The sequence below is a fragment of the Mytilus edulis genome, chromosome 2 (genome assembly GCF_963676685.1).
Source record: "Mytilus edulis chromosome 2, xbMytEdul2.2, whole genome shotgun sequence".
In the NCBI taxonomy this organism is placed as follows: Eukaryota; Metazoa; Mollusca; class Bivalvia; order Mytilida; family Mytilidae; genus Mytilus; species Mytilus edulis.
Genome location: NC_092345.1, coordinates 4,911,378 through 4,929,965, shown reverse-complemented (window position 1 = coordinate 4,929,965; position 18,588 = coordinate 4,911,378). Strand labels below are relative to the sequence as shown.

Below are 18,588 nucleotides of genomic sequence, written 5' to 3'. Positions count from 1 at the left end.
TTTATTAGTTTCATTGGACATTGAATTTCAAATCCAATGAATTCGAATGACAATTCTAAAGATAAAGATAATGAATTTTAAATCCTCATTTCAAACCTCGTATTTTAAGTCTCGTGTTTCCGATTTGACTTAAGAATGATCCTTTTGGACTTATGTAAAAAGGAAAAAGAACAAAAAAGATCTTGAAAAAACAATAATCACTAAAACACAAAAGTAAGAATAAATAAGATACATTAATAAAGTCCTACAAAGAGCGGTAACTGTGGAAATTAAGCAGCAATAGCGAATTTATTATAATAGCCTATTGTTTCGAATGTGACAACACAATACGACTGTACGAGGACAAAATACAGGTTTAAAACACCCAACCAATTTGATGGGACCTTTATTAACTAATGACTCAAAATAACCACCAAAAACTGGTCAAACAAAAATCTATCACATTTACATCTACTGTAAACGGCTATATCGGCAAATTTCTCCACACGAAGCTGAAATTGCGGTACAATAAAATGTTCTATAAATTTTAATACAAATACAAAACAGAAAACCCCCTTTTCAAATGCCAATATCAAAAGCTCAAAAATATCAAACGAACGGAAAACGAGTGTTAAACTCCTGTCTTGATACAGTCATTTCTCTATAAAATGGAAAACACCGTTTTATCATGATCGTCTTCAAACTTTCATGACCTTCTATAAATACCTGTGTTATATTCAGGTGAAAATAATATCAGATATGTTTACTGTTTATTCCAATGTTATCAAAATGTCCGTGTTGTGATTATACTAATATAAATATTTGTGACTGATTTAGAGATTACAAATCTTGCTATCTCATTCAACAAATGTTCGATAAACTATATACAAGTTAGGTTACTCTTGTGTACCATTCTGCAAGTTTACCAAAAGTTGAAATTTATTTATGTTTATCTTGTTGTATAGTTGTTTCCTCTTAATTTGTACCATTTTGTCCGAACGATGTTAGCTGACTCTTAACTGTTGCTGCATTAGATAGGTCTATAAAATCCTTGCCAGTCATATCGGTAATGTTTGTACAGCTAAATAAATCTTCATTTGAAACCTGTTAATATACGAAAATGTTGTACAATTAATTACATGTTATATAATTACTGGCCAAGTGTTTATAAGGTGAAAAAAATGTACCAATGTGTCCAAAGTGGACGATGCCAAACTATACACGAGAGAAGTGGGTGAATACTTAAATGTTCACAACGATAAAAAAAAAAACAACAAAAAAAAAACAACAAAAAAAACAAAAAAAAAAACAACATCAACAACAACGTAAAACAAAAATAGTAAAATGAACTTTCCTCGCTTCTACTGGTGTTTCAGTGCTCCAACAAGTTCATGTCCTGCGTGCATAGTACACCCGTTAATACATATTAAAATTTATCAAATGGTTATGGTCAAAACGACGCGAAGTCGTTAACCGTTTGTGACATGCTAATTTAAAACGACTGACTATTTTCTGATTTTTGGTTTCCCCTACTCGTAGGAATGATTATGAAGACAGTAATGAGAGTCACTTAAATGGACAGCTGTGATAAAATTAGTTTACTGACATGGGAATGGCAAAGTCTTTATCAGGATTTCTTTTATCTTTTATATGTATCACAGGCTTACAGAAAGAACAACAAAATACAGTCAAAATTGCTTAAGAGACCACCTGTATTAAGCACAAAAAAAAGAGGGACGAAAGATACCAAAGGGACAGTCAAACTCATAAATCCAAAACAAACTGACAACGCCATGGCTAAAAATGAAAAAGACAAACAGAAAAACAATAGTACACACGACACAACATAGAAAACTAAAGAATAAACAACACGAACCCCACCAAAAACTAGGGGTGATCTCAGGTGCTCCGGAAGGGTAAGCAGATCCTGCTCCACATGTGGCACCCGTCGTGTTGCTTATGTGATTACAAATCCGGTAAATAGTCTAATTCGGTAGGCCATATTCATGAAAGGGAAGGGGATTGTAGTTACGACGTAAGGAACATATCCGATATCATTTGTGAAACGGTTATTCCATAACGGTCAACCAACTCGTGATGGCGTCCGTAAAATTTACGAAGGGATGATTTCAACTTCACCATTTGGAACTCTTGGTTTAATAGCTTCCTTGTGAGCAGCAAACCTCTATCAAGAAAATCATGATAGGAAATGCAAGCACGGGAATATCGTATCAACTGGGAGATATATACCCCGTATGCAGGTGCTGCTGGAATGTTGCTACTTGGAAATGGAAAGTTCACAATTGGAAAGCTGAAATCATCTCTTTTGTCGTAAAGTTTTGTTTTCAACCGACCCTCATTGTCAATTTCTAGATGTAAGTCAAGATATGAAGCCGACTTAACTGTATCTGTAGTATCCTTTATCTCTAGTTCGATTGGATAGATGCGTTCCACAACCTGTGTTATAATACCATTTATATAAGATCCCTCTGTTGTGCATTTTGTATAGATATAACCTGTATTAAAAGACCGCTGTCTTATGAGACCACTGTTTTGCTCTCCTATGAGGGGTCTCTTGAAACAGGTTTAACTGTATATATAAGAATAAGGCATTTCAACCAGCGTGATCTTACAATCTATATTAATCAGATGTAGACTATTGGTCATCCTAACGTAGCATTGGCTACATTTATAACCTACAATTAAGAGATTACTGTCTGTAACGAGCATGCAATATGTCTATGCATTCTAACAGACATAGGATAAATATATTTTTTTAGGATCGACAGTTTTAGTATTAATAAATCGTTACAATATTACCTTGCTTATCGGAGAGTACGGCGGATGGTGGTGTTTCTTCGTTGGACTGTTACTTGCCCTATTGTAACATATTGGAAATCCAATGCGGCGTTTGTCACTTGTGTTAATCTCACTCATATGTAGGACATTGCAATGGAAGAAAACGGCATCACCTAGATATGGAGAAAAACATATACAGCTTCGACAATTCTAAATGACTAGGCTATCAAATTATAGGTTTCAAGAGCGCAATTATTTGTTTACATTTTACCGGCAAGTTTTTTACCCCAAGATGGTACTCAGAATAGAATCCTTTACTGCTTCTGATTGGTTGATACAGGATTGGAATTACATTTAATCGAAAGCTTATCCAATTAGGTTTAACAATTGCCGAAAATCATATTCACATTTTACGAAGTATAGAAAATATCTTCCATTTCTGCACGTCGGACCCATTAAAAATATGCCTTTTTCATTAAGCGAAAACAGTAGACGATCTTTTTCAACTGCATTTTAAGTCAATTTGAGCCGCATGACCCTATATATTTTTTTAGTTGTAATGCAACACTGGCATTTCTAGTAACAGGAACTGCTACCCGTTTTTCCCTAATTTGTGTAGTCTTCGAGAGAAAAAAAAATACGGAACACTAGTGGTACCCTATGGAAAATGCATTACGAATAATTGCGCTCTTGTAACCTATAGAGAAATGACACTTTTTTTAAATAAGGCTTGGTACTCAGAATAGAATCCTTTACGGCTTCTGATTGGTTGATACAGGATTGGAATTAAATTTAATCGAAAGCTTATCCAATTAGGTTTAAAAATTGCCGAAAATCATATTCACATTTTACGAAGTATAGAAAATAACTTCCATTTCTGCACGTCGGACCCATTAAAAATATGACTTTTTCATTAAGCGAAAAAAGTAGACGATCTTTTTGAACTGCATTTTAAGTCAATTTGAGCCGCATGACCCTATATATTTTCTGTAGTTGTAATGCAACACTGGCATTTCTAGTAACAGGAACTGCTACCCGTTTTTCCCTAATTTGTGTAGTCTTCGAGAAAAAAAATACGGAACACTAGTGGTACCCTATGGAAAATGCATTACAAATAGTTGCGCTCTTGTAACCTATAGTGCACTATCAAGTCGTTGTTAAACAAATGAAAATAGAATTTATTAAATTGTGTGCGTCCGTGGGGCTTTCGTGTATTTACTTTCACCAGTAATACTCAAAACCAAAATCAACCGACAAAAACTTGAATAGTTGGGAAGCAATATGAACAAAAATGAACCTAAAATAGCAAGATTTGTCTCAAGTCAACTGTACAGAAGGTGAGTTGGCCATTTCTATATAATTTGTATCGTCATGTTATATATTTTTTGATATTATAAGTTAATCAGCTGTTGTGTAGATCAGTCTCTATAGTCGCCGTCACGTAAAATTGGCACCATGTTTTTTGTCAAAATTTTCTTAAATATCGACCGCGTTTACTAAAGATCATGTTTTTCAATTAGCGGAATCAAATATGATTCCAAAAATCAACTACTGTCCTACCTTTTATTGTGTTTGCACTGTATAATCCTGACCTTCACATAATCCAAGATTAATTTGAATGGTGGAATCTGACATTGTTATTACCGGAAGTGTTGCCGTGGAGTTCCACGTGCTCTCCATTTTCTTGCGTCTCTCGGAGCTTTTCGTCATCTTTACGTAAAAAGCGCTGGAAATTGTATCATCAATGACAATGATATTACCGGAGAGTAACGAATGTTATGGAATAAGGGACCCTCATAGAAACCAAGATGGCGGTTATGCAATGTAAATAATCTTGAAAAATGTGAAGGTCAGGATTATACAGTGCAAACACAATAAAAGGTAGGACAGTAGTGGATATTTGGACAGGATTTTACTTCCGCTAAAAGAAAAACACTATCTTGAGTAAACGCGGCTGATATTTAAAAAAAATTTAACAAAAAACATGGTGCCAATTTTACGTGACGGCGACTATAGTATTTTGTTTGTCTAGTTTTCTTTTTTTTTTTTTTACATTTCTTTGGGATACATTTATACATGAAAAGAACACTTTATAAATCTCATTAGTCGGAAGCGTTGTCTTAATAAACCTAAATCAGGAACACTGAAACCCAATAATTTGAAACGTAGAAGCGTTACGATATTATAAGTTATCTACGTTCATATCCGTAGATATGGATATTTTAACACTGAGGCGTAGGGTGTACTGGGGTACTTCAGGGTGTTAAAATATCCATATCTACGGATATGAACGTAGATAACGAATTTATCCCCGGTCTTAGTCCAAATTGGACGAGTTTTATGGAAATTCGGGTACAAAGTGTAACGTGAAAACAACGTTTTTTTTATTATCTAAAAAAGTTTTATTGAAATTTGGAAATTTTACATATTTTTTACGGGGTGTAGGGTTCTATCTTGGTAGAACCCTACAGGTAATCTAATAAAAGACGTTTTTAATACGGTGACAGAGAAACTGGATTGTGTCAAATTTGGCGCTCAATGTTGTGAGAGTTGCGTCATAGATGGTTGGACGTCAACGTGTGTCATTTGCATAGCTAGGTCAGTAGTCCCATTCCTTGAAAATGTGTCAGTCAAGTGATGCATTTAATGAAATGGGGGTAAATGATCGGCATAATAGGATAAAATCGTTAATGAATTAAATATTTAATTACAAACATCATGGATAATCTACAGAATTCAATATTTCACAAGGAGCAATCATGGAACTAAGGAAAACTTGCGTGAAGTTCCCCGGGATAATGGTTAGCAACGTCCGGGGATATGGGTTAGCAACACTCAGGGGCTATGGGTTTTGTACCTACGTGCGTTAACCAATCAAAATCCTAGATATATACTAAGCCGGGGATAAAAGGTATTCTAACAATCATAGCCAAATTATTCATAAGGTCAACCTTGGCTAAGGGAGTTGGAACCTTAGTTTATTATATGAAATTTCACAATTTATCAACCGGTAAGTTTGAGGACAATTATAATATAAATCGTATTGGTTCCAACGAACTCACTTCTGAACTGATAACACCCCTCAGTACTAACAATCCACCGATTGTAGCATCAACCATTTGCTAAGAAACGAATATACCCCTAAATAAATGTTGAGCTTCCAAAACGCTCTTCATCAGGAAAATTCAAACCCGAACATTTAAAAATCCCTTCGTATCGTCAGTTCATGTGCCACAATGTTTTCAACATTGTTTGTTAATCATCACCTATATATTAAGTTTACTAGAAGCAACCGCACAGTGATCAAATGTGTATTATAGAAATATAAAATTTGTTCATATTCTGCTTCTTGTACAATTGCATTTACTAGTAATCAAATAATGATTTACCTGATTTCATTTCTACAACATCCAGAGGAAGTATTTGTTTTAAGAATTCCAATCTTTCATTCGAGGGAGAGAATTGTCCGTCATCTTTAGTGTGGTCCAGTCGTCCACATTTGTGAGATCCACGGAGAAGCTATAAATATATAGTCTGGCATGTGTATATTTAAAATCGTTTCCAGCTTTCTGAGCTTTATGATGTAAAAATGTAGACAAATTGACTATCACCGTCTGACAGTTATACAAGGGTTGGGGTTGTGTTTAATATATAATTGACAACATCTGTGTCATTTTGGTCTCTAGTGGAGAGTTGTCTCATTAGCAATCATACCACATCTTTTTTTTTATATGTTTAAACGTTACATACAATGCCTCGTAGAACTATTACAACAACACAATCAGTAGTCCACCATTATTTTATAAAATATTTTGTACCAAGTCAGGAACAGTTGTTATCTGAAGTCCGTTTCTATGTATGTACGTTTGCTTTTGTTGTATTTCAGTTGTTTATCTTCTATAGTTGATGTGGTTCCCTCTGTTAAAGTTTGTTACTCGGATTTGGTTTTGCTTTATCGAAATATGACTTCTGAACAGCGGTATACTACTGTTGCCTTTATTGTTCAAGACAAAATTCGGCAATTATCAAACATTACCTTATGTTCCATTAAAACCCAAATTTTCCGGTTGATGCAGAAAATTTCAGTTGTAATTCATATTTTAATGTATTATGTATAACACGAGGACAACAAAACTAGATCAATCAAAGACACGAAAACTATTTTTCAAAACATGGAGAACGGGAGACAATTCATATTAGATTTATTTCAGATAAAGTCATACCAGGTACAACATCTAATGTTTCCGTATTTTTTTTATTTTTTGTTTTGTCGAAGTAATTTTGCACAGAACATTTTTCATAAGAGCATTCTTATCTTTCCGTAAAATTTACAAAGCAGTAGTTTTTGGGAATAAAGATCAATTAAATCATCGCAAAGCGTCAGATCTAAAACTAATTCATAAAAGGAACAGCTTAAACTTTCTATGACCTACTTTTTAGAAGGATTTGAAACTTAAAATTAATTAACACAGTATTGGCAAGTGGAACCAAAGCATAGACTACTGTCTGGTCAAAGATACACTTTTGGACTGTTAATCTATCTGCTGATTCGAATGTAGAACGATTGATTGATTGTATTTGCTATCCTCAAGTTGTTTTAATATTTCATACGTATTCAAAATAAGAAAAATCCAATTATAACATTATATATAAAAAAGAACATGTGGTATGACTACCAACGATTCAACTCTCCACAAGAGACCAATGACACAGAAAAACATAACAACTATAGGTCACCGTACGGCCTTTAACAATGAATAAAGCCCATACCGCAAAATCAACTATAAAAGGCCCGAAATGACAATGTAAAACAATTCAAACGAGAAATCTAACGGCCTAAATTATATACAAAAAATTAACAAAAAACAAATATACAACATATAAACAAACGACAACCACTGAATTATAGGCTTCTGACTTGAAACAGGCATATACATATGTATGTTTCATAAGATGACATACTTTCGATAGGCTGATACAATTCGATAGACACTCCAAAATTATAAAAATAACTCGTTAGTTCACGAATGCATAAAATATGTAATTTTAAGAATTAAATGCTTCTTTGTTGTTATTTTATACTGTTATAAACGTGATGAACAGAGTAAATTGGACAAAACAAGATGTGTGTAAAGCATTGCACGTTAAAAATAGTGATATAAATGATGGTTTATAACAGGTCTACAAACAATGAAGATACTAGTAATTCTTAACAGTTATGTTTTTCATACAGAAATTGTGACATTCACCGCAAACGGGACATCATATGTATCGTACCATTCTAAGTGTTTTTAATGGATGTATTTCAGGTGATCCAGGTATGATGCCAATTAAGTTATCTCATTTCCATTCTTAACATCCTGAAATCTTTGTTTTTTTTGCAATCGAGTAATGACTTTTGAACAGTGGTATACCACTGTTGCCTTTATTTAAAGGGTTTTACTTCAATATTTATTTATCTGGATCGTGGAAATTCTATGATGACTTTAGGATACGACCACCATATTAAGCAAGCCTCCCAGGTAGTACGAAATTAAAAAGACCTTACCTGTAAGCATCCATTTTCCACAGTACACTCATCGACTGCCACAAAGAATGTTCCCATATCAGGATACAGATTTCCATAATCATACCAATATCTTTTTAAAAAATCAGAGGATTATAAAAGTCGGAAATTGTCAATATTCTAGTCAAATATGTTTAATAATGTCATTTTTCTATCAGATCATCGATAACCTTAATGTGATTCAAAATATTCAGAACAGCTAAACAGACTTTTCTCTTTTCATATAGTTATAGTTTATTTGGTAAAAGTTTCGTCTATTCTTTGTCATGACAAACTTGTTTCTTATTCAAGTTCTAACATTCAGTCAAGTTCTATGGTTGTACATATTTAACACTGTTTAGGCTGCTGGACCCCAATTATGGTCACATTAATCTATTATGTCTGTTTGGGTTGCTCACTAAAGTTTGTCAATTTAACGAAACCATAAACATCTGTCATACCAGTAAGTGGTTACCTAATAAACATTTTTTTTTCTTCAGAAAATGCCTGTACCTAAATTGCCTTGCAGTTTGGTATATATGTAAAGATAAATGTGCATTTGCCTGACCGATGGTTTGTTGATTTTAATGATGTCTTAGGGTTAAGTAATACTAGTAGTCAATAATCAATCCTATATTGACCGATGTCTAAACGCTTAATATAACTTATAAGTGTATTTTTAGTAGCAACAAGACGCGCGTCGAATGTGAAGTTTTTAATACCCTTCCAGAGTACATGAAGTATACCCCGATTTTTATGCGGGGCTTATGTTGCTCAGTCTTTTTTATATACTGTTGTTTGTATTCTTGTGGGATTTACAACCATGACTATGTCTGTTTGTTTTCTACTTGTAAGTTAATATCCCGTTGGTATATGTTGCTTCTCTGTTATGCATGTGTACTTTGTAAATGTACATAGAAAGATTGTTAAATAGGATCCCCGATTAACAGGTATTTCGGTTTCCCTTTTAGTGACATCAATCTGGGGTTATTGCTTTGAATAAGTTATTATTTACGAATGCTCACTGCAAACGATTTCGTCCATAAAATTTAACTGCGTACAGCGGCACAAATTGAGGACAACCATAATGATTTATATATTCAAAACAACAGTTCATCGACTTGTTGCTTACTTCACTTACCCATAGTCCTGATGCCAATGGAAACCTGCTCCATTCTTGGGCCACTTTATGGTGAACTTCGAATGGTATAAGTACACTTCTCCACCAAGACACTTAAACAAAAGAAATTCCATTGTTCTTTCAACGCAGAAAATTTATTCAAAATTCAAGTTTCCTTTTAATAAACAAAAATTCAGACAAGAGAAACCCGAGCAGATATCTACTAATATAAAATAAGGAGATGTGGTATGATTGCCAATGAGGCGACTATTCAGAAAAGTTCCACCGTAGTAGGTTATTATAAGCAACCATGTGAACTGTAACAACTTTTACCGTATGGTTGGTCATGAAATGCCCCGACATTAAAAATATGAAAAAACTAAATTGAAAAAACTAGCAGCCTTATTCATAGCAAAACAGTTTTCAGAAACAGACATGACCAAACAACAACAACTGAACTACATGGTCCGGAATAAAAGGTGACGTGGTTAAACATAGTTTGCTGGCCAAACTGTTCCCATAACCTTAGACAGTGCTGTAAAAGTACAACATAAGAACAAACTATAAAAATCAATTAAAAAATCTTAACTCATCACATAATACAATGCAGAAAACATCAAACGAAAACTCAGACCGGACTTTGATGCGCACACTCAAAAGACACGTCTAGTAAGTTAAGATTTGAGAGTACTTGCAGCTACTAACAACTATTAATATAAAACATCATGTATCTAAGACCAAAATAATTATTTAGTCCACATACAACATCCAATGTATTTAGTGTCATTAACGTTCAGAGAAAACATGACCTAGTTTAATGCACAATTTATTACAATCATTTTCGTTGGTATTGTGCAAATATTTGACAACTTTGATTCGGTCTGTGTAGTCGTGTTCTTAAAAAAATAAAACTGGACAATCATCCAACTGGTTACATAATTAGAATATGATTATGGACAGCCCACTTTCAGTTATTGGGAATTTTCATAAAATGTTCTTTGCAACAGGTACATTTTGTTGACCCGTATCGTGAAGGAATGATATCGTTTGAACCAGATATATTTTATGCATTCAAAATTTGCAACATGGAGAGACTGAAACTCCGAATCACAATAGTGACGTTGCTATTCTTAAGAAAGCTCGTTTGTCATGTTTTGGAATTGTGTTCAGATTTTAGGAATCCTCCGGTTTTATCCATTTGAATGCCTAATCAAATTTTGCCCGGTGACCCCCCCCCCGACCATTTTTCTTTTTATAATATTTAAATTGACATGCATAATAATTAGCTGTCTACAAAAGTCTTATAAAATTTTATTTATTTTTTAACAGTTTTTGAGAACTTCAACTTGTCAATGATAAAGCTATGAAACGTCAAGAGAGAATATTTTCCCGCCAAAATTTCAATGGTTTATAATATCTCGAAAACAAGCACGGTGACCTATACATTTTTTTGCTCTTTGGATTCCCTTATCAATCCCCTATCAATATAAACTAGTGTTTTGAAAAGTTAATTATTTTGAAACTGAGAAGCGAACTCCCTTAACTTCTGTTGCATTAAGTGAAACGTCGACATAATTACATTTCATGAGTTATGCATTTGTTAAAACTTTGTGGTATCCTGTATGTAGGCCTCTAATGTTCTATCTGAAGATTACATCTAAAGGTACAGTTCTAAAAATATATAGTACCTCTAAAATACAAAAGTTGTCAATTTGTCATAAATTTTTATTCGTTTTTATCGTGGTTTTTTCAAGAAGATCTTAAGTTTAAATGAAGCGGACAATTTTGAAAAAAAAATGTGATCATATCATTTTTCAACACATACCATTTTAACAGATCACAACCTACCTTTTCAACCAGATTTACAACTTTTTCACATCTTGCCATCATACCGCTTACGTCATTTCCAGCTTGGTTCCAAGCTATCATAGATGACACATGACCATCTTTGTCGGGAATCTGATTACATGAAAAGAATGTCATATCAGATATCATTTTATAATAAGAATTGTATTTCAAATATTCAAACAAATGCATTTGTGTACATTATGTTTATATGTGACCATTGAAAGGTTGTATTGATCTAGTTAGAGGGGCGTAAAGGGGTGTATCTGCTTAAATATTTACGTCTTTTTTAATTCAAGGATGGAAAGATAGTTAATCTGACATATTTTTCTATCTTCGCTACTCGTTTAGCTCAAAATGTATTCAAATAGTGTAAGAATTAGTTTATTGGAATACTGTTAATCTGTTTTAGATTAGTTGCTGATTAACAATGTTATCAGCAGAAATTGGTAAATCCATATTTTGGTATGTTAAATTCAGATTCTAGTTTAAAGAACCAATTATTTCATTTTGTTTTCTTGTCCTGAATATTATGGAGAACGTTGTCAATTGAGGTTTAAACTTTTGTACAGTGCATGTGTAAAGGTGGTCTCTACCTGGTAAACCGACCGTGCAAGGGCTGTATCACTGTATCACACCATATAATATAATATATATAATAATATAATATAATTGAAGAACTTATCCGATGAAGACCATAACTAGAAAGTGGTATATTGATTAGATTTATGGGAGTGTTTTGGGCTGTAATGTCAACGAGAAGGGAGAAAATGCAGATTAGGGAACATTTGACAAATATTTACTCGCATCTTTCAAATTATTTGCAATAATAATGTAGACAGTACATGCATGACATAAACAGTATATTTGTTTTCAAATTGATCAGATGTGTGTTAACATACGTCACACTTATACTTAAGCATCTGACCATTGCTCTGTATCATTTCCTTTACTCTATTTATCACGTCAGGCTCAAATAATTTCCTGCAAAATACAACGATTAATTTAATTTTTTTTGTTGCATCTTAGTTATAAAACTTGAAATATATAAAAATCGTGTATGTGTTGCATTTTTTTGCACCTGTCCTAAGTCAATTCAGTACATCGTTGTCGATTTTTGATATGGTGCATCAGTGTTTCTCATTTCTGGTTTTTATATATGATGGACCGTTGTTTTTCCTGTTTGAATTGTTTTACACTGGTCATTTTTGTGTCCATTATAGCTTGTAATTTTGTGTGAGCCGTACTTTGACCTGTAATTGTCGTTAACTTTTAATACATTGTGACTTGGGAGAATAGTTGTCTTATTGGAAATCATATCACATTCTTATTTATAAATAATTATGATGTGTTGGTTAAGCGAAAGAAAAGAGTGTACCTTTAAAAATGCAAATAACGCTCAACGACAAAACACGTTATAACCGAAGAAGTAACACATTTTGTGAATTTAACCATGCATGTTCTTTTTTTTCAATATTCGGTAGCACGACCTTAGCAACAACAACTAACATTTTGGTTTGTTTAGTTTTAAATTTATGAAGTACCTGACTAATATATATCCATATTCATCAAACTTCTGCTTTATTTCATCATTGATCTCAAACGATGCATTATATACGTATTCTAAAAACAAACCATTAAAGAAATCAAATGACTGTAAATAATCAATGTATATACCAAAAATAGAGGATAGAAGACACCAGGAGGACAATTTAATATTTGAAATAATTTTGAAGAAAATGTTAAGTGAGTGAAGTTTAATTTAAATGCACTATTTGCTAAACAGCCAGTGAATCGTGCCTTTTCGACTATCGGTTAGTTATTTATAATTAGTATAAAAATTAATTGAAATAAGTGTTATATATGGCATATATTAATAATGCATAAACTTATTTCTGGTAAGATATGAACAGCAAGAAATCTGCCATCTAAATGATGAATAGATATTAAAAGAATTCAAGAATTGAAAATCAAATTATTGGTAAGCCAATTGAACTATATTAGAAAATCCTACCCATGAATAGCAAACGTAACAAAAGTATACATACAATAAAACTCAAAATGTTTGTGCATATGGTTACAATGTAATTATATTTTCATCTTCTGGTCCTAAGCTGAAATGCACACTTTATAAATGGATATTGACACTTCATTTATGTTTGTAAACATGTTGCAATAATTTATTATGATTTATGAGATTGACGACATTTCTGATGTCTATCACCCTTGTGATGCTGGTTTTTATTACATTGGTTGCAATGATTAACATAGATTTCTCAGTGAAAAAAACCCCAATAATTTCACATTTGAAATAAATGTAATTATGTCACTCCTCTAATTTTATCACTACCAACCATTAAAGTCTGAAATGGCCTATATCTGTACTCGACTGTACTGATTTTTACTCGACCAGTCTGAATTGGTCTGACTTTTACTTGACATTACTCGACCCCAGTCTGAACCATACTCGACTGTACTGAATTCTACTTGACCCTTATCTTTGCTGTGGAAAATAGTCTGAACTATTACTCGACCAGTCTGAAACAGTCTTAACCCATTCTTGATCTGTACTCTACCTATTTTTCCAGTCTAAACCATATTTAACCAAAGGTCTGAACAATACTCGACCAGTCTGAACCATACTAGACCAAATAACCTCTAGTTTTAACTGTTAAAATAAATTTCTTTTTAACTGACATATATAACAACAGCCAACAAAATTTATAAATTGTTTAACCTTATATTAGAAATACATCTTTTATTATATTTAGGATAAAAAATAATATACTATATATAATTTATATCAAAAGGGATAAAATTAAATAAATAGATAAAATTGTTTTTCTTAGTAGTGGTGAAATATTAAGTATAACCTCTGCTTGGGGCAAACAAATAAGATCACACCTGGTCAGAGGTATTAAATTCTAAATAACATTTATTCAATATTGCAACATCCTGTTTAACTTTAAAAACAAGGCCTTTCAAATATACAAGATAAGTAATACTCGAATTTAAGAAAATAGGGCTTTCTTTTTACCTACAGGTATAACACTCATGTACTGAGGCAATAAGACCATATTAAAGTGCTTTATGAATGCCATGTCTCTAATTTGACAAAAAATACTTAAATCAATTGAAATAAATTTGTACTGTTACTTTGGAACACATTTCCTTTTTTAAAAAGGTTATCAAGGATCGATATGAAAATTCCATTATCATGATTATATTGAATTCCTTGTTTAATAAAACAAAACAATTGAGGTCTCATTTTTGTTTTAATTTATTAAGTTGTTTTATATACTATTTTATATCAATATTCATTAAAAAAAACATTCACTGCATTAAATAGCTAAAGGCAGATGTGGTGTGAGTGCCAATGAGACAACTCTCCATCCAAATAACAATATAAAAAAGTAAACCATTATAGGTTAAAGTACGGCCTTCAACACGGAGCATGGGCTCATACCGAACAACAAGCTATAAAGGGCCCCAAAATTACTAGTATAAAACCATTCAAACGGGAAAACCAACGGTCTAATCTATATAAACAAAACGAGAAACGAGAAACACGTATATATTACATAAACAAACGACAACTACTGTACATCAGATTCCTGACTTAGGACAGGTGCAAACATTGCAGCGGGATTAAACGTTTTAATGGATCCAAACCTTCTCCCTTTTTCCGAAACAATAGCATAACATCACAACATAGAAAAACATACGATAAAATATCAATTGGCAGACTTAACTCAATCAAAAAACGTATGATTACACAATGAACGAATAAAGCCTAACTGACAACATAAATCTATACTAGGCTTAAGTTAATGGTAAAAATAGTCAAGTTAGCATAAAATACTTCAGAACTATTCATACAATTTTGAATAATATTGAAAATATTAGTCACAACTCATTGTTTAGATTATTTGATCAGCTTGTTTTATTTGTATTTTAAGGTTGATATATATTATTATGTAAGTGTTGATTAATATTGTGTTGAAGTTATTTTATGATTGAATATTGTGAAATTATAATTTCAACTATATTAAATACATTTTTAATATCAAGTTGTTGCTCAAATTTCATTTTTATTAAAAATATTTCCTAAATTGATAAAATTCAGTTGATAGATACAAAGAATAGGTCTAAGTTGGTTAAGACTTGGTCGAGTATGGTTCAGACTAGGTCAAATATGGTTCAGACTATAGGTCGAGTACGGTTCAGGCAAGGTCGAGTATGGTTCAGACTAGGTCGAGCATGGTTCAGACTCGTATAAAATGGTTAAAAACTGGTCAAGTACAAATTCAGACAGTTAAGTATGGTTCAGACTACAGTCGAGTATTATCAAGTAAATTTCAGACCAATTCAGACTGGTCGATTACAAATCAGTACAGTATGGTAAATATATAGGCCATTTCAGACTTTAACTGGTATGTAGTGTATACAACAATAGGCGTTGTCACGATGTCGATAATGTCGGATCAAAACAATATGTGAATGCATAGAAAAATATACAGTTCCTTACATTTTCTAATTTAATTTTATAAAAAAAATATTTGCCAATGTAATGAAAAGAATAACTAATCAAAGAATTCAAATAGAGAAATTATTCAACTAATGACCGAACAACACTGATAATTAACTCATGCGCTACGCGCATTCGTGAAGTAATGTGTTGTTCGACCACCCGTTGAATATTTTTCTCTATTTGAATTATATATTCAATAGATAAAGAGGGTTAAATCCGTACCTACACTACTTATCTCCTTGATGCCCTCTGAATAATTCAAAACATAACAACAATATACTCCGTATCATATACATGCATACAAACAGCTTTTTATACAAAACCAAAACCGGCGAAAAACATACAAAATCGTTACATAAACATATTTTATTAATGATATACATGTACAAGACAAATATATGGATTTTTATTTAAATATAGATAAAGGAGTAGGTCCGGTCAGGGCCGATTTTGGCCTCAAATTTCAAGTTCATCTAACGAAAGATTTTAGACACTTTTTAAACACTTAAGTGTCTATTTCAATTGATTCAATAAGTATATATAAAATATTTTGACTGATTGACTCATTTAAAACGCTCCGATTCTAGCTTAAATATGAAATATATATCAAATATGCCCAGAAATGTCACTGTTCAGTTGGTTTTTGTCAAAAATGAAAGTGGCAGCATCCGTGTTCATCCTCAACCTTTATATATGTTATTTCTTATCGTCAAATACAACTTACATTTCAATATTAAGAATGAACACGAATGCGGCCACTTTCATTTAAGACGAAAACCGTCTAAAATTTAACTAAAATGCTAACATTGTGAAGATTTCAGTAATTTAGAATGACTTAATGATGCTAGTATTCGATATATATGTGCATCGTATTGTCAAAAACAGCCCATATTTATGTAGCAGAAGCATTCTACTGTCCAATAGATAACTAAAAGTATACATTTTTACAATTTTGTAAAACCGCTATATTTTGGGGCCAAAAAGGGGTCTTACTGAACCTACTCCTTTCATACTTAGTGTACGAACAAGAAATTATAATAACTTTGTTTGAACTGTTCTATCGTTTCTATCTTTTTTTATTTCTACAGGAATACTTTCCAAAAAACTGTACCGAAATATCGAAATGCTAATTTTTATAAAATTTGTTCTTGGATATGGTATAAAGGCCCGGTCGGAAAGAACATACAAGAAAGTAGTACATATTTTAAACAAAATAGTACCTACGCATAGCTGTATCTTTGTCAATATTGGGAATATTTTGGTAGCTTTTGTATCAAATGAAATCTTAGGCACTTGGGATCACTGCAGAACCCTTGTTAAAAGTTTTACTTGAATCATAAAGAAGTATATGAAATTGTAATAGGAGGGCACATTTGGCCTGTTGTTCAGATCAAAAGTTCCTGCTTTTGTACTATCAAACTTCGGGAAACAAGTACGCTCTAATATGTAATTAAAGGTATGTTGATTCATTCAGCACAAGTCAGGATAATGTACAGTTTTGACATGAAATAACTGCCACTTTATTTGAACTTAAGACAAAGTAGCCATAATGCTTGAAATTGCAGAATTTAACATAGAAAGCAATGGGGCTGTGAATTAGTGGTTTTATACCTGAAAAGGGAATTACGGAGTTAGCATTTGATTTTTATTGGGAAAAGGGGGGGCTAGGATAAAAAATTCGGTCCTGCATTTTTTTAAGTTGTTATCTCTGTCCTGCCTTTTTATTTTTCACTCTATTCGGTCCTGCCTTTTTTAATTATTAGTTTATCCTGACCTTTTTTTACCTAAATTGTCATCCTGACTTTTTTTTGCAATTGTCTCATCCTGCCTTTTTTTTACTCAAACTCCTGTCCTGCCTATTTTTTTCAAATTTCATCTTAGCCCTCCCACCCTTAAAAATCAAATGGTAGCTACCTTATCGTCCGATGAACGAAAGAATATCTTGCATTAACATTTTGGTTATTGTGAAATTTTAACAAAAATAATCAGATGCAATATTATTTACACTCTTATACATTTTAATACTCATTTGTGATATGTGATTCTTTTTTTAAAAGTTAACCATTCTGATTGTTTGAATACAGGTTTTGACGGTGATCAGAATGATTATGGCTGCCCAAATAGATAAATGATGTACACCCCCAATAATTTTGCAAATTGTAATATACTGGAGAAAATACAAATATTAACATGGTTTAAACATTAAAATAGGACTCTTAATCCTGGTAACTTTGATAACTATTAAAACTGAACATTTTGTTAAAATGTTGAAAGATGACCTTACCATTCATTTCCCCTATTTATCTGTATTGATGATATATCAAGTGTAGTATTGATAACCATTGATCTAAAGGTTGAGTACTTGTTTACTTATTGTAACAGGTCGGGACAACTACCTTATATGGAAATGCATAAATAAGCATACTTATGTTCTCGCACATGTAATTGTTTATCTACATGTGACGCAATTTATTTATACCTAGGTTTTTGACCAATCCACTTAATGATTAATAATGCATGGACTACTACGTGTTTACAATCAACCGAAAACACGTGTTATTATCTGAAATACAACACATTTTTTCGTGCAATGCGGGATTCACAATTTCGCTTAGTTTTTCATTTTGTGTGTCCTCATTTATAGTTCGTGTTACAAAGTATTCCTTCCATGTTCAGATTAACGACGAGTTGTTTCTATGCGAAGAAAAAAGAGTTTGAATTACCAAATATATAGCCATTTAATATGTTTGATAATAGCACGGATATTGC

General features: G+C 32.4%; 1 protein-coding gene across 1 annotated transcript; it reads right to left on the bottom strand.

The window, feature by feature from the left end:
• Positions 1-732: 732 nt before the first annotated feature.
• Positions 733-18,153, bottom strand: LOC139511279 (L-proline trans-4-hydroxylase-like). Its single transcript, XM_071297893.1, has 9 exons — positions 18,104-18,153; positions 12,833-12,911; positions 12,191-12,272; positions 11,292-11,402; positions 9,465-9,556; positions 8,327-8,417; positions 6,168-6,297; positions 2,800-2,951; positions 733-1,083 (listed from the first exon to the last, which is right to left on the bottom strand). The coding sequence occupies exons 1-9, from the start codon at positions 18,108-18,110 to the stop codon at positions 955-957; spliced, it is 873 nt and encodes a 290-aa protein (XP_071153994.1). The 5' UTR covers positions 18,111-18,153; the 3' UTR covers positions 733-954.
• Between the last annotated feature and the right edge of the window lie 435 nt (positions 18,154-18,588).

Coding starts and splice junctions, on each gene's coding strand:
- LOC139511279 (XM_071297893.1), bottom strand. Junction 8,418..9,464: donor CATTGGCATCAGGACTATGG/GTAAGTGAAGTA, acceptor TTTTTTAAAAAG/ATATTGGTATGATTATGGAA. Junction 6,298..8,326: donor TGGAAAATGGATGCTTACAG/GTAAGGTCTTTT, acceptor ATATATTTATAG/CTTCTCCGTGGATCTCACAA.